Here is a 16834-nt window from a genome sequence, read left to right on the forward strand (position 1 = left end):
TGGGATATTGGGAAAGAATTTCTAGCTGTGAGGGTGGGGAGGCCCTGGCACAAGTTTCCCAGAGCAGCTGTGGCTGCCCCATCCCTGGAAGTGTCCAAGGCCAGGTTGGGTGGGGCTTGGAGCAACCTGGGACAGTGGAGGGTGTCCCTACCCATAGTAGGGGGTGAGAAGAGATGAGCTGTAAGGTCTTTTCCAGCTTAACCCAGTCTGTGATTCCATGGTGGTGTGGTCTGTCCACACTGTGACTCTCCCATTACCTCTCAGCCCTTTCACTTGTGTCACCCACTCCCTGTTTAGCACTGTCTGCAGATTTAACTTCTCTGCTGTTTGTATCCTCTCTCGAGTTGCTAATGAAGATGTTGTGGCACCCCACTGGTATTTTTCTATCATTATCCTCATTTATTTTTTTTTACACTTGTGCTCAAAAAACCAAAATTAAACAACACTGCCCCAGCAGAGTCAGACCCATTCCTTGCCAGAGCTCTTGCGTTATGACCAGGGAGGGGTTATTTAACCACATTTTTACTGCACATGTAAGCCTGGCCTTTCATCACCACTGAGCGGGGGCGGTCCCTACCTTCCTCTGCCCTACCTGCAGCATTTGAGGCCCGACTGACGTTGTTGAGATGGTTTGCAGATCCTGAGGATGTGTGGGAAGTGATGATGGAACATGATCTGTACTGCTGGAGCTGGCAGGGAGCAGAGGAAGAGTAGAGATGTCCTTGGGATTAGGATCAGTGGCACGTCAGGTACCCTAATCCCAATTATGCTGCCTATTGCATGAACTAGTAAAATCTGCTCCTCTGGGTCTCTTTTCCTTATGAAAAATAAAGCAATTCTTTCAGTCAGAGGTTATTTACACCACATTTTGCTGCTCAGGGCTCTGATCTTTGGCTTGAAGCTGCTCTGGCAGCAGAAGTTGTGTTCAGGTAGGAGGGTCCAGCCCAGGTGTCCAGTGTCACTTGCTCTGTTTGCAGGGAACTGCAGCAGGAGCTGCAGCCTGAACTCAGCCCTGCTTGCCTGGTTCCTGGAGATCCCTCTGAAATCTCAGGATTTCCAGTTGAGCTTTGCACATCTTGCCCCTCCTCAGAGTACATTCTGGGCTCATTTCCTTCTCTTCCTGGCAGCAACCCAAAAATCCCTGCTCGAGACCAGAATGATTCCTTTGTTATGCTTTTCAGCTAGAGGTGACCTGGAAACTTTTTTCCCCCTTGGAGATCCAAGCCTTCATTACAGCTTTTCCTTGCTCTGGGGCTGACGTCACTGACACCTTGAGGAGAGCAAGGAGCTGCCCTTGTTTTCCTGCACGAGGTGTCAGTGACTTCAGCAGTGCCCACTTGGGATCTGTGGGATGGGGCAGGCAAGGCTTGGCACAGGACTAAAGCCAGCAGGGAAGTGTTTACATTGATGCCATTTCCATGTGCTCTGTAGTCCATGTTCATTTTGCTAATGACTTTGATCTGAGAGACTCTTTAACTGGAAAAAGAGTGTTTCCTGCTGCTGTTTTGGTGGTTGATAGGTGTGTTTGGCTTTTTTCGAGTGCAGACACACACCGATACCTGGATGGAGCTATTATACCAGGCTGAAATATTGGCTAATTATGTTTGATGGGAGTTAAGTGTTTATTTTTCATTTCTAGGTGATCACTTAGTGTCCTAAATCTGCTTGGGGGAACATATAGAAGCTATTTTTGTGCCACAAGATTGCAGCTATCATTTAAATAGGCTCCAGATTTCCCACTCAGGAAATCTGGGTTTAAACTCTTGGCCTCCTCTTCCCTCTCTGGTGAAAGAAGCAACAAAAAAAAAATGAACTCAGGTGCCCAGTGTACAGAACTTGGTTTAGATTCTTAAATAGGAGTGAAGAATGGTAGAGACTTTCTATATTTAGACTCCAGAAGGTGCATGTTTAGCTTATCTCCCAATAAAGGAACAATAGCCCTCTGGGAGTATTTTCCTAAGGAGTTAATGGGAGGGAGAACACAAACATAGACATTGATGTGTACTTCTAAGAACAGTATAAATGCATAGAGACTTTTTATGAGGACGTGGTCCCTGAGGGAAAGGTTTCCTAGTGCAGGCTCCGGGTGAGACAAATGCCTGTTTGTGTGGTGCTGTGGCTGTCCTGGCCCCTTCCTTGCCTCCATCACCGGGATATTTACCTTCTCATTCCTGAGGCACCTCTCCCAGTGAAGGATTTTTAGCTAGGTCAGATATCCTTCCTTCTGGAGCAGTCTAGCTGGCTGTTAATGATTGCAACCACAAAAGGCCTTTGAACTTTACAGGGCCCTGCATTCTCCTGAGCTGAATTTGTCTTTTCTGTGTAGCCAGATGCCAGATCCAGTGGTGTCAGGCATTAGGCTGGCTCACAGGGTGATGCAGCTCTTTAATTCAGGTTCTCACCCCACAAAATCCCCTGATTTGTGGTTCTGGGAGCAGAGCAGGAATGCAGCTGGTTTGGATTAGAGACGGTAAGAGATGTGGGAGTTTTTCCATATGGGAAGTGCTTTGGTTTTCATCAGAGGCTCTTCTGAGGCTCCAGCTGCCTTGCATAAGCCAGCAGGTTTGCTCAGGTCACTGCTCAGGCTGTTAAGATGAAGGAGAGATTGTCACTTGATGATGATTAATTTAGGAATGCATTAGCATGCCAAAGAAATCGAATGATAGAGGCCTGCTTGCCCTCTCCTCTGGTTTCCTAGACCCAAGGGAGAAAGCAAAGCCAAGGCTGAAGCATATGACTTAATTAATGATGACTGTGGACTTTGCCTCTGCTACCATTTCACAAACTACTCATGAGCTGGCAGGGCCTTTTCTCTCTCTCAGATGTGGTCACTGATTGCTGCCTTCTCAATGTTTGGGTTTTATTTAATCTTGAAACTGAGGATTAGATAAAATTGACCTGGAGCCCCAGGTCAGGTGCCCCACTGCCTTCCCATCCAGGTTGAGATGGGAAGGCAGTGGGGCACCACCCTTTCCATGGTGACCCCAAATGATGTGTCAGCTGCAGAATCCAACCCCCACAGTACATGCAGATGCCCGAGGACTGTGCTTGCCTAAGCTTTTGTTGGTGTGTCCTTGATTTCCCAACCCTGAACAGACCGGTCGCTCCAATGCATTTCCTGCTCTTGTGAGAGATCCATCCCATTCGAGGGGTTGAATCAGTCCTGGGAGCAGGTGCTGGCATCATACCTCCTTGGGAAGCAGCAGCAAGGGTCAGCATGGGGAGAGGCAGCTGCCCAAGTGAGCCAGGGCAGGGGCAGGGCTGTGTTCCCAACGTTCGGGTTTTCCGGCTTGGTTGCGTGTCCTACCCCGTGCTTCCCAGCTCTGATTGTGAAAGGGCTTTGTGAAGCTCCTTGAAGTCTGACTGTATGTAGCCAGGGGCAGCTCCATGAGGTACCCTGGTTCCCCTCATCTCCTCCTCCCCGTTGCTTTTCCCTTCTCCTTGCCGATGGTGTGGGCGATGGGGCCGCGTTGGAGCTGAGCTTAGCCCTGCTCCTGCTGTCCCTTGGCACGGGGGGATGAAAACAGCCCTTTCAGCCTAGTAATTCCCAAATATTATTCCAAGTCCACCCAGTTTCTCCTGAACTGGTCGTCAGGCACTCTATAAATATCTCCAGCCTTTCCAGGGTTTACCATGGGCGGGTGTTGTCCTGGGCTGGGATGTGAGGGCAGGAGGGTGTTGGTGGCTGTAGGTCCTGCACTGCCGGTTCAGGGACAGCAGCTGCTGCTGGCACTGCTGAGTCCTCTGAAACCCTGGCAGACTGCTCGGAGTGCACCAGCACAAGTCAGAATTTTAAATCTACATTTCAAAGTCCTGTTATTACTTACTATGTTTTAATTGCTTCCCCTGCCCTTCAAATCAAAGTACAGCCTGTGGTGGAGAGACACCTCGATGAGAGCCGGGCTGGGGGCGGAGAACACCCACCGGATGGATCTGCCCCACCAGGGAAGGGTCCCGCGGCGATCCCAGCCTGCCGTGCCTGGATCTGGTTGCATACCAGCCGGGTGTGCGAGGGGCAGAGCAGCCGAGGGCTGCCAGGCATTGTGGTGGGAAGAAGGAGAAAGGAAGGCAGGCTTAGAAAATTCCTTGTGCATCCTGGTGTAGGGAGCATGTGCCAGCACACGAGCTGCCAGCAGCAGCTGTAAGCGCTCAGGAACAGCAGGGAGGATGTTGACTGCAACAATGCATCAAGGCTGCGGTTTGTAGCCTCAATAGTCAGGCAGTTAACTTTTTTTTTTCTTTTTTTTAACAAAGACATTTTGATTGCCAAATCCATAACCATTAGCAGCTGTGGTTTCGAGCTGTTCCTTCCTCACACGTTGCAGTCTAGACCTGACAGGCTTTCAAACAAAAGTTTGGCTGACGGCTTTTGTTTGGATTTCTTTGTGATCCTACTTTTTTCCTTCTTTTTGTGTTCTGTTGATTTGAATTGAACATCAACATGTATCCCTTTGCTAACACAGCCTCTGTGGAGCAGCTCTGCTGCATCCCTGAGCTCTTTCATGGCCAAGGACAGCTTGTAGTGTTCTTTGGGTGCATGTTCTGGATGTTTCTGCCTCAAGCTAGAAAATTTGGCATTTTTAGAGACTTGAATTTGCTTTAGGGTTTCTGTTTAGGAAAATGTTACATTTCTCATGGGCCAAAGGCTGGCTGGCCTAGGACCTTAAAAGATGATGCTTGGGAACATGCTTAGAGTTGGACATGTGATGCAAGACTGTGTCATGAGGGTGATCAAAACTCAGTGAAGTGCTTGGCGCTCTGCAAGCACTTTTCAGGACTGGAGGGCTGAATCAGGAGGTGACACAGTGGTGGTAAACCTGGATCTGCTGTTTGCTGTTGGGTGTCACCTTTGGGTGAATGTGCCCTGGAGCACTCAGGGTGGAGGCTGTCTTGGGAAAATTGGCTGGATAATTCCCCAAAGGGAACGTCCTTGTAAAGAGATGATGAAGACCACTGCTGTCAGAACAACAGACCAGGAGCTGATGCTCCTAAACCACTCTCCTTGGGAAAGTGACAGGCCAAATGTGGCTAGGGTACATTGGCATCACATCCAATTAAGCATTATCTCACATTTGATGGCTTCATTTCTCCTGGATCCGTGTTTATGGTGCAGGCATTGCTGCAAGTGCCCTTATTTGGCCGCAGCACCCCCATCACTCCCAAAAAGCTGCCCATTTTCTTTTTCCCTCTTGCAAACCACTGAAGAAATATTTTCTAGCTGGATGGTGAGCAATTTCCCTCTGGAGAGGAGGAGAAAATGGCTGTTTAGTAGTTAATTACCTGTTACGTGTCTCTGACAGCGATGAAGCTTATGAGGCATGAAAGAAGAGCGGATCCGCCTCTCCCACAAATCACCAAGAAAAGAGGGTGAAGGAAGTTGGGCTCCAGGGGATCCCTTGCATCCCACTCCTCTATTTGCACGTGGCCAAAGGGTGTCTCCAACACCCAGGACGAGCCCAGTGTGTGTTTCTGCCTGCTGGGCGGCGCTGATTTATTGCCACTGCTGGATCCAGCAGCCCTGCTCTGTCAGAGGAGATGCTGCCTCCACCAGGATGATTTTTTCCCCTTTGAATGCATTTTATGGTGAACTCTCTTGCCAACACATGGGGTCTGCTTGCTTTTATTCTTTCCAGACAGCGTTGCTTTCCAGTGCTGTCTCTTTTATTTCAAGGCTCTTGGAGAGCAGCAGGGAAATGAAGGCTGGAGCGGGTGTCCTGGCCCGGCGCTGCCTGGCAGAGCGAGCCGTGTTTTCCCTGTTGTTCACCGAGGAGCCACGCCAGGAAAATGATTCACCCCTTTCCATCATGAACCTTGCAGAGCATCTCAAGTACCTCCTTGCTGCTGGTGCCCCCGGCAGCTGTAAGATGGAGAGAGTGGCAGTGGCCAGGGGAAGGACCACAGGTTCCAGCGTGCAATTCTCCGCCGCGCTCCGGCTAACCGGGATGTGCACTCCCATGGCAAGAAAAGCAGAGGAGAGCTCAGGCTGCATTGCAGGGCTCCATAGGCTGGCGTGTGTGAAACCAGGACTATTCCCACCCCTTTGTGTCTCGAGGCCTTAATGAGAGCAAGAATTCTCCTGGAGGGTCGCTGAAGAAGCTGCCGGGTGCAGTGGGGCTTTGTGCTGTGCAGAGCTGCTGCTCCACGCACGCGGCGCCTTTGTTCCTGCCTCGGATGCACCGGAGCAGAGCTCATCTTGTTAGTGATGGTTTGGCTTCCCCCCAGGACGTTTTCCTTCTGCTCTTTCCATTCCCCTGCCTTCGGGTCACGCCACTTGGGTTCAAGCCAGTGCAGCTTATTGGGAAGGGGTGCAGCAATTGAGGGGCTTGGGATGGCCCTTCTCCATGTTTTTTTCTCCTGTGGTGATGGAATCAGGATGAGCAAAGGGTCCCAAATGCTGCGTTGGTACCAGTGATGCTGGGTGAGCCTGCATGGCCCCAGCATCCTGCTGCAGGCTTTACCTAAATTGGGAAAGAAAAAAGTGTAACAGATTGGTGTGGGGGGGAAAAATATAGCAGGATTTTTTTTTTTTTTCTCAGATGTCAGAGAAGGTGGGTTTGTGTCTCTGCTGGCTCCGAGCTGGCTCGTCCCCTCCTTTGCTCTTTTGCTGTGGGCTGTGGAGCGGGAGGCTGGCAGCCCTGCTGCTATTCCTGGTGGTGACAAGCTGGTGATGGGAGACGAGGGATGGTGAAAACAAAGTGTAGGGAACATTCATTAGCAATTATCCCTGCTTGCAGCTTGAGCTGTGTGGCTGTTGGGTACATCTGATAGCCACTTAATACATGTTCAAAGCACTGGCTCTGGCATGAGGGTGAGTCTGGTGGCTGGTTTTTGGAGGAGCCCAGCGCTCAGCTCCCTTTTCCAGCTTCATTTAACCTTGAGCTCTTCCTGCAGGTGTTAAACTGCCTTGAGATCTGCTTTTCTCTTCCCTCCCATCTAATCTCCTCACAGCTGGGGTCTTCCAGACCTGTTAGCAGCAAAGTGAAGCCCAGCTGGAGAGGTGGGACGAGCAGGGGGGGCAGTGGTTGTGTGCAGGCTGTGCGTAGAGCGCGTCTGTGGGGTGTTGGTGCGAAGCAGTGGGAGGAGCAGCTCTTGGTGAGCCACATCAGCTGTTTGCAGCCCACAGAGACCACTGGCCTCCCACCTGCCTTGCTGCCTGCTGACTACAAGGTGGCAGAAGGTGTGAAAGGGGGCTGAATCTTTTTTTTCACACTGTACTTGCATTGCATAACCTCTCTCTATCGAACTTCTCTGGTCATCTGCAGGATTGGAGAAGGGTAGGTTTGGCTCCTTTTTGAGGGACGATCTGGTCTCTGGACTGTGTTTTTTGTATCCACCTTCTAAATGCCAAGTTGCTTCCACGTAGAGGCAGTGTAAAGCCTGGAGTATCAGCACCTATCTTTTTAACACCCCAATATGAGAGAGATGAGTGCTGTTGAATTTAGGAAGGGACATCCCCCATCAGACTCCTGGCTGGGTTTGATTCTTGGTCTCTGGAAGAGAGGGAGCATGGTTCCCTCTGAACTGACCTTTTATTTGAAAAATTGCTCTTGGAGATTGTCTTTAGGGATCACAGAATCCCAGACTGGTTGGGGTTGGGAGTAACCTTAAAGTTCATTTCATCCTGTGCCATGGGGTGAAACACTCCTTCCACTAGATACAGTTGCCCCAAGCCCTGTCCAACCTGAACAATATGACAGGATATGCTCTGTCCTCTCCCTCTGCCACACCCGCTCTGGGTTTTGGGCTTTTGTTCCAAGCTCAGGTTTACTGAAGAGACAATGGGCTACCTGTGGGGTGGAGTAGTTGGGAATAAATTTTTTCTCTGTCTCCTAAATTTCTGGCTTTTCAGACAGTAGAGTAATACGACTGACCTTTCACAGCAGAAAGAGTGAAAAATTAGGTTTTGGTACTTAAATTTGGGCAGCTTTGAACAATGTAACAGAAATAGACCTGTTTGGTGTCTTGATGGCAGCATGTCCTCTGAGAGTGGAGCTTCCTAAATTTCTGTGGGATGAATGAATGGAATGTAGTCGTGGAAGGGACTGGGGCAAGAGGGGAGCTGGGCTGTTGGCTTGGCTCAGCATCTTGTGGGAGCTCAGCCTCATCTTCCTCACCTGACTCTGGGCAGGGAAAAGGGTTATGACTCTTTCTTGGCTCCAGCCCACAGGAATATTCTGGATTTTTGTTCACCAAGATGAGATAAGAGGTTTCTGGGGTAGGTACAATGGGAAGCCATAAATGCAGTGGCTGGATGAGGGGCTCCTTCCCTGCCTCCTGAAGTGAGATGCCAGAGGAAGGACCAAAGCTTTTTGAAATGAAGGACACAAAAGGATTTGGCTCACACATGCACCCTGGGAGCAAAGATGAAAGGCTGTGGTGTACAAGCAGGAATTCAAGTCACAGTTGTGGCATCCACCTTGGCCTTGAAATTGGATTGAGTGGAAGCTGTTGGAGCTGAAGGCTTGATCCTGGCTTTGAATGAAAGCTGCCAGTGGAGAAACCAGACCTGGGAGATGTTCCTGGGATGGGGCTGTAAGAGGTGTGAGGGGGAACATGGTGGTGCCTAGGTCCACCTGGGAGATGTGGCTGAGGGGATTTGGGAAGCACCTGTATTCCAGCAGCAGGACCTTTGCAACACACCCGTCCTGGCTGCCCCACCTGGCTGAAGAACCCATGGGCTGAACCAAGTGTAGTGGAGCAGGAAGGATCACCTCTGCAGCCAGGTTTGGGTAGCCTTTGGTCCTCCAGCCTTGAAGGACCTTGCTCCTTTGGCTTGTCCTCAGGTCCCCCAGCCACGGAGGTGCCACTGGTCACCCGGTTGATGCGGAGAGCGACAGAGCAGTGCCAGCATTTCACACTCTCCAGGCATTGACCGGGGTTGTTCACATTGGCTCTTCCTAACTTCCAAGATCCTTCCCTGCAGATGGGAAATGAAAATCCTTGGCATGGGCATGGAGCAGTGGAAGCAAGTCAAGTAAGGTGACTCAGCCAAAAAAGAACAGAGAGGAAGAAACCTGTCCAAGGCTGGGTTGGTGCAGCAGGGCATGGGCACATGGTGCGGATCAGGGCGGCTCCTCCTTCCCAGCACGGAGCTGCGTGGAGCAGCTGAGTGCTTGTACTTCTCTTTTACTCGGTGCACAGCTCTTACATGCTGTTGTAAAATGAGAGGGCTTGGAAACGTTTCCCCTGGTTGATCCAATCCCAGCATTGGGCTTCTGTAAATCTCCCTGAACTGCTGGCAATGCTGCCAAACCCTGCTGCAGTGTGGGGAGAGCAGGTCGCTCCCTGCTTCCCTTGCCGTGCCCAGCTGTTCCAGGGCAAATCCAAACTCATTTTGGCAGGTCGGTGAGAGCTTTTCAAACACTCAGCCTAGGAGTCATTTGTTAGTAACAAATGGGGGATTTGCCAGGACACGCAGCTCCATCTGGTCTGGCATCCTGTCCCCTCCAGCAGCCTTGATGGATCTGCTTGAGGAAGGCAGGGGAGCAGGAAAAAAAAGAAGGCATTTTTCCCATGGAAGGAAAACCACTTCCGCAGTCTGTTTGAGCAGGGTTTCCTGGGCTGGAGCATCCTCATGGCATGTGCTGGCCTCAGCGCCTGTCAGCACCAGCTCTGCAGCTCATGGACAATCTGAGGTGAGAGCTGAGACATGCATTTTTTATGACTGTTTTGCATTTCACCTCTGAATGCCAGGGAGACTGAGCTGCAGCCAGCTAGGATCTTGGTGTGCTTCTTGCATGGAGTGGGTTTTTTTCTCCTTTTTTCCCACATGGTTAATGAGAGAAACAATTTTAGAGGTCTTTTTCCAATGTAAATGCTTCTGTGATGCTATAATCTATTTATTCCCTTCCTATAAAATTCCTCTATGTCTTCAGCGTGTTAAAATCCCTCCACTGACTCTGTGAATGGAGCCAGCTCTGAGCTGGCCTCTCTGAGCTATCACCTTGGTATGTAGCAGGTGTGTTGCTCACCCTTTATATGCAAGCGAATATCCAGGAATGCATGTCCCACAGCAGGACTGTGCACACTCTCCAAATCTCAAATCCTTGTGTTTGGAATTGAGCTTTGTGGGGAACATTTGGGGATGTATCTGTAGCTGGGACAGCTGGTGGTGACCATCTTTCTGGTGGTTATTTCAGGCTGGGTTTGGCAGGTTGTTTTGGTTGTGGTGCTGGTGTGCTGTCCATGACCACTTATGGGTTAGTGTGAATATTCACATTCCCGGTCATCTGAATCCGGGGATGCATCAGGCTGAAAATCTGTCCCTTGTTTGTCCCTGTGAACAGGTGGGCTGGTGATGGTAGGGCCCAAACCACCTCCCTCTCGGCACCCCAGGGTTCTGATCAGCCTAAATCAAGTGTAAAAACCACAGGGGTAGCACAGATTGGTGCTAAAGGGGGCTGAAAGGGGTTTGGGAACACCCAGGGTGAGCGGATCCAAAGAAGCAGCGAGCTCCAGCAGAGGTGGGGTGAGAAGAACCTGAAAAAGGGTCTTGCAGAATAAGACCCAAACCTGGAATTTTTTTTGTTTTTTCCATTAGAAGTTCTTGAAGTGGTTTGGTCTGAGCTGCTACAGCCTCCATATAACCCATTTCTTGGCTAAGATCTCTCTGTTCTTGCCCACTGAGCTCTTTCTGTGCCCATGCAGCCGTCCTGACTCTGCTCTCTGTGTCTCTCCGTGTTTCACAGTATCCCGACCTGAGCCAGGAATCTGGGTCTCCATTTGTCTTTATCTGCACTAATCCCCAGGAGATGGTTCTGAAGTTTCCCATCAAAGGAAAACACAAAATCTGTAAGTAGTAAAGTTTCCCCAGGTGCCCCCCCAGCCCTCGGAGCCGGCTCCCCTTGCCACCCCAGCTTGCCGTTGCCAGATGAGTTCCCAGCCTTCACCGTCTGCTCTTTGATCTGGAGGTGTTTGTTTAATGGCTCGAATACATCTGCAATATTTTTTGTGTTCAGTTCCCCTTTCCCCAGATGTTGCTTCCTTCCAAATACACGCTTCTTCCTGCCTCTGCAAACACTCGGGGAGTCAAAGAGCAGTTGTGTCGGTGGCCGATCTGCTGCCAGCACTAGCCTGGGTCAGGACTGGAGTTGGTGCAGCAATGCCCAGGTAGATCCAGGCAACCTCCGTGTCCTGTAGTTCCAAATCACGCTCTTGCCCCTGAGGACAGCGAGAGCTCGAGCAGCAAGAGCTGCAGGGCCAGATGGATGCTCCCCATCTGCAGGCCGGTGGGATGGGATGTCCTGGCAGAGCGCACGGGGAAGTGCTGCAGCATCTGTCCGCGCTCCGCTTGCCAGTGTTGTTAGTCCCTTTTACGAGCCACCAGCCCCTCCACAGGCTGCCAGTTATTCCTGCCCGCTGCTATAAAAAGGATGGAGGAGGGAATGCGGCAGCTGGGGAGCCCGCAGTCAGCTCCGTCCTTATTAGCAGCCTCCCCACCACACAGCCCGGGGAAGGCACCGCACGCGCTTGCAGGGGATGTGAAAAATTAATTTGACGGGCTAAAAGCAGCAGAAGCAGGAAGAGTCTTGGCTGTTTATTTAGCAGAGCTGACAACTGGGTGATCTCCCTCCTTTCCACATGGATCCTTGGGCTAGTACCTGGGGCTCAGGAGTGCTGGGATTTCTCAGGACTGGTTAATAAGGGCTTTTTTGAAGCACAGCAGAGGGTTATTTTTGTTGGTTTTGAGGGTCTTTTTCCCTCTCTGTTCAGGGAAGTACCTTTCTCCCACAGTTGGGTGTTGGGATGTCCTGCAAAACCCTTTGGTTTCTTCCTTGCCTTTCTGAGCAGCAAATGGGAGGTGTATTCAGCCAATGCCGACCAATGCTTGGAGTCCTGCAAGCACTCAAATCTCGCTTATGGTCCTCCCCCTAGATGGGTTATTCCGAGTGCAAGTGAGCAGGCAGGAGTAATTTAGGATGCAAATCTTGGCTGTGGGTTAGCCTTGTGGCCCTTGTGTGCTGGTGCAGCCACTGCATCCATTTTTTCTCTTGTTTTAACCTCTCCTTTGCTCTCGCCAGGCTCTTGTGCTCCTTCACTCCCACCTCTGCCTCTGTCTGGCCGTGGCTGGGAGAGGGCGAAGCTGCTCTGCAGCTCCTGCGCGTCTGCCTTGCCGGGTGCAGGTGCTGCCAGTCCCCTCCCCATCTGTCACATCATCTCCTTTGTGTTGTGACACTTCCCTGCTTGGAGAAGGATCAGTCTAACAGCCTGGAAGGAAGCCGGCTGTGCTGGCGGCTGCCTGTGCTCCCACTCGTGCTGCTGGCCCTGCCTTCCCTGCCCTCCATCCCAATAGGAGCCGTCACAGGAGCAGCACAGCAGGGCTGTGGAGCTGCGTGTTCACCTCCCGGAAGGGACATGGTCCGTCTGGGTGATGTTTATGACAGCCTAGGGAAGGAGCAGGGAAGCCTTTGACCTTTCATCGGCGCAAGGCGCTGTTTTAATAGAAGCTGGCATTGCAACCCAGGCAGTCAGAAGCTTAATTCTCCCAGCTGGAAGCTGAGCAGAGGGAAGGTGCCAGCTCACATCCCCACTTGGGCTTGCTGGCTGCCCTGGTCTCCTTGAAACCTGGCTCAAACCATGACAAAATGCCAGTTTGTCCTGTTGGGAAGCCAAGCCAGAGCAGTTTTCCTTGCCAGATAGCAGCATGGACCTCTCCACAGTGACATCCGGATGCTTCTCTGTTGCAAATTGTTTCTAGCAGCCTGGGGATGGGAAAAAAGCCCTAACATGGCTCAAGTTTTGCTGCCAGGGTAATTGTTTTTGTGGAAGGGGTGCACAGTGTTGCATCTGGGAGCGCAGTTCTCCCCAGATACGTCCCCATGTAGTTTTACTGCACGAGGACAAAGCTTGTTGGCCTTTCTCATGGGAAATTTCCTTGAATCCAGGCAAAGCTACCCTGAGGCATCGATTAGAAGCCTCCCTCCAACAGCCAGTGGCTGGAAGAGTGAAGAGGAGCAGAGGACATGGTGTGAGACAAGAGGCCTTGAATCATTGAGCAGAAAGAGCTAGGAACCCTGAGGCTTTGCCTTATTTTTAGCCTTTTCTTAAAGGTTACCTGTGTGGTGTTTGGTGTTTGTGAGCTGGAAGAGCAGACTAACCTCCCAGTGTTTTTGGGGTCCAAGAGAAGCAGGCAGGCACATGAAATATAACAGCCCTGGTGACAGTAGGTGGTGTTGGGGGACCAGAGTATGGAGAGAATGTGAACTTGCTGCCTTTCTCCTGCCAAAACCACCCCTGGCAGGGGTACAGGGTGGTTTGACACACTGCTGGGCTGGCTCAGCCTGCTTAGTGCCAATGACTGAAAACAGCAATTGCAAGGAGGGTCCTTCTTCCCCGTCCTTAGGCAGTGGGGGGAAAGTCTTCTCTGGGTGGCCAAGGAGATGGAGGATCTCCCAGAACATCTTCCAAGCCATGTTTCAGTTTGTGGATCTGTTTCAGTTTGGTGATCTGCAAACTGTCTTTGTTGAATGGGAATTGAGAAGTTTTCTTGGTTTGAAGAGAAGGTGATGATCACTGGCTGGTTAGGAGCCATTTTCTCTGGAGAAGCACCTGCTTCTTATGGCACATGGACATTTACCAGCAGATTTTGGAGCAGTGGCCGAAGTAGAACTTTGGAGCCTGGTGTATGTATCTTGCCCTATCTCTGTTTCCAGCTACAGAGACAGGATGAGGCTGGCATTTGGAGGATGGGAAGATGCAGGGAAGCAGCAGGAAGGCAAGTCCTGGGGAGATGTGGCATTTGAGGAGAGGAGGTGACAAGTGTTGGTTGCTGGCAGAGCCTCTCTGGGAAGTTGGCTCTGGGAGCTGGGAGAGCAGGAGCATCCTTGCATTTTTACAGACAGGAAGAAAAGGACAAGGACACTCCTCTGAGGAAGCACATCACTATGCTTGGCTTCTGGCTTCTTCAGCAGGAGTTGCTGAAAATCCCATGTTCTGGTGTCCTGCTCCTCTCCTAGGTGGGAAAGTAGAGCTTGCAGTGAAGCCCCCAAGGGCTATGAAGGACAAGGAAAAGGCAGTGTTTTCTCCAGGTCCCACTGGAGCTGCTGGCTGAAGTTTTCCTTGGTGGCAAAGGCAGCACATGGCCTTGGAGACCAGCAGCCTGACACATAGCAGCACGGAGCAGGTGTCCCCATCACACTGGGTACCCATTGCACCATCATCCCAAGCTGAGGGTTTGTTATCCCCAGTCCTGCCTCTTGCCACACCGTGGAGAAACATGTCCCTGGCATGCTGCTGGACGGTTCCCCATCTCCTCTGAGCATCCTGTGGGCAGGCACAGGGATCGGTTTCCCCCCTGGTAGTGGCAGGCGAGTGCTGGATGTTAATTTACTCCTCTCCTCGCTGGATTTCTCCCTCTCTGGCATCTCTTGGCCCGTCGGACACGCTTGCCCCTGGCTCCCCGGTGTCGCGCCTGCAGAGGGAGGCCGCGGCGGCTGGAAACGCCTGGCTCCTCAAGCAGGATAATTGGATGTGACAGGAACACACTAACTAGGAGACCTCGCTGCCTCCAGCTCATTTGCATTGCAAATAGCATTTAAAAATAAAGAGTGATGAGGGTTTGTTGTGTTTTTCTTTTTTCTTTAATCCCCTCTTTACAGGGAAGCTGGATGCAAAGATCCATCAGGGAGCGAAGAAGGGGTTAATGAAGCAGAAAGCCGTGGGGTGAGTGCTGGGGAGCAGCACTGGTTCCCATGAAGCACCCAACTGCCTCTGAAGGGAGCCAGGATGATCTTCAGCTCTGGAAAGCAGGTGCAAGATGGATCCCTGATCTCAGATTGTGTTTAGCTATTGCCTTCTCTCTTGTATTCCAAAAGTATTAAAAGAGACTTGTTTTCACCACGACCTGGCCCAGCAGCCCTGTGCTTCCAGGGAGGTCTCGCGCTGCAGACAAGGGTGGGTGGGAGATGGAGCTTGGCAGAATGCAGTTCTGCAATCTCCAGCACCCGCAGGAGCAGTGGGTCCAGAATGGGCATGGGGAGCTTTCTGGTATCAGGCAGCCCAGCTGCATCCTGGTTTTGGCAGGATCTCCCTCTCCAAAAAATACTTTGAGGTGTTTTTGGCTCTATGGGGTCAAACACATGGAGAAGAATGGCAAGAAGCTGAAGGGATGAGGGGAAGGCTCCCAACAGCCACCGAGGCTGAGCTCTGCCAAGTGGGGATGGGAGGTTTGGGGTTAGAGGTGGGCTCTGTGCCAGCTCACAAGTGCTCTTCCAGCCCTTTGGAATCACTGCTGAGTGCCCAACCATACATCCTTCTCCTGATTTTACCAAAGTAGCAGCCAACCCCTAACACCTCGCCCCCAGCAGCTATGTGTAGAACACCTTTGGAATAAGTTGAATTTTGCCTTTTTCTCTGCTCCCTCACACTCAGCCTCTCCCCACATTACCGTGTCCATGCCCATTATGCACGAGTGTTACTTGGCTGTGATCCCTTTGTGCTCCAGGCTCTGCCTTGCCGTGGTCTAAGAGCTCCTCCTCATTACCCTGAGCCTGCCCTGCTCTGGTGGGGATGCAGTGATCCCCCAGCACTTCCAGCAGCCCTTTTCCTCCTCTTTCCCAGGAATGCAGTGGGAGCTGCCAGCTTGTCTGCTTGACACAGTCCCTGGATGTAGGTTGTCCCAGCCCTCTGTCCCATGGAGGAGGAAGAGGGTGCAAAACCTTTGTGCTGCAGCACTGGAAATTGTCCCATGCCATTTGCCTTGGGATTTGTCTTCTGGCTCCATTTGCTACCTGTGGGATCTCTGAGGTGCTGGAAATAATGGGGTTGGATCCAATGCCCACCCACGTTATTTCTCACTGGGAAAACCCTCACGGATGCTTCAGCTCTGAGCTGCCTGCGATTGGCACGGAGTTTATGGTGTGGGAGCTGTTGTTCAATGTGGCCAAGGGTGATGGGATTCTCCTGCTTCCTTCCTCCTCTGGCTGCATCCCCCTCCCCCTGTCCCTTGTGTCCCACCACTGTGGTCCAGTCAGCTGTGCTGGGATTCCTGGAGACTTCCCTGCTCTCTTCTTACATGGAGATCCTACTGTCCTGGTGGACGTCCCTTGAGAGTGATGGAGAATATCTGTGGTGCCAACAGGAGCAGAGCTGGAGAGGGATGGAGGGCTTGGGGAGTCATCCAGGGGTCCTGGTGCCTTGGGAAGCAGGAGGCAGGAGAGGCCTTCCTCGTGGGCTGTGTGGGAGAGGTCAGCACTCAGGGAGGAGGTGCCAGGCTGGCCCCAGGTGGTGCAGCTCCTGCTTCTGTCCCACGAGTGCAGCACCATCAGACAAGACCTTGTCGGAGTGGGATCTTGTACCAACTCTGTGATCCCACAAAATTCCACCTTCCCATTACACCTAGTGCCTGTTAAAATCCCCATCCCAAGAGACTGCTTCCCCAGATGGATCACCCATCCCATGCCTGAGTCAGGCCTTAATATGAGCCCATGATTTGGCTCCATATTAAACCAGATCCATCTCCTGCATCCACTTCTGACAGTGGCTGCTGCCTTGTCACCTCCTTGTCCTTTGTCACTCACAGCTCATGGCTACCTGGTGCCTGCAGGTTTCCTCCCTAAGGGTTTCACGTCCACCGTTGTCTGTAGGATTCTGTGGGATCTCCTGCAGCTGCAGGCAGGCTGGATCACAGGCCCTGCTCGTGGTGATGGCAAAACGTCCTTGGAGCGATGCTGAAATCTTTCCTAATTGAACTGCCTTGCCTGGCAGGGGTTTTATTTTCCTCCTGTGTTAGTGGCATCACAGTTTTGCCAGGAAGGATGCACTGACCCATCCCTGGTTCATCCCATGTTCCTGTCTGACGCTGGTTTTTCCACCCTTGGAAGCACCATTCCTGATC

The 16834-nt window shown here is 51.6% G+C and overlaps 1 protein-coding gene across 1 annotated transcript in view; it reads left to right on the forward strand.

Annotated features, from left to right (window-relative positions):
• Window positions 1–14841, forward strand: part of TRIP4 (thyroid hormone receptor interactor 4) — a 28219-nt gene extending 13378 nt beyond the window's left edge. The window contains exons 12-13 of the mRNA XM_021554199.2: window positions 10689–10791; window positions 14598–14841. Coding sequence (XP_021409874.2) covers window positions 10689–10791; window positions 14598–14665 — 171 coding nt within the window. The 3' untranslated portion in view covers window positions 14666–14841. The remainder of the gene's footprint in view (window positions 1–10688; window positions 10792–14597) is intronic.
• The last annotated feature ends 1993 nt before the right edge of the window (window positions 14842–16834 follow it).

The sequence above is a fragment of the Lonchura striata genome, chromosome 11 (genome assembly GCF_046129695.1).
Source record: "Lonchura striata isolate bLonStr1 chromosome 11, bLonStr1.mat, whole genome shotgun sequence".
NCBI classification, from domain to species: domain Eukaryota; kingdom Metazoa; phylum Chordata; class Aves; order Passeriformes; family Estrildidae; genus Lonchura; species Lonchura striata.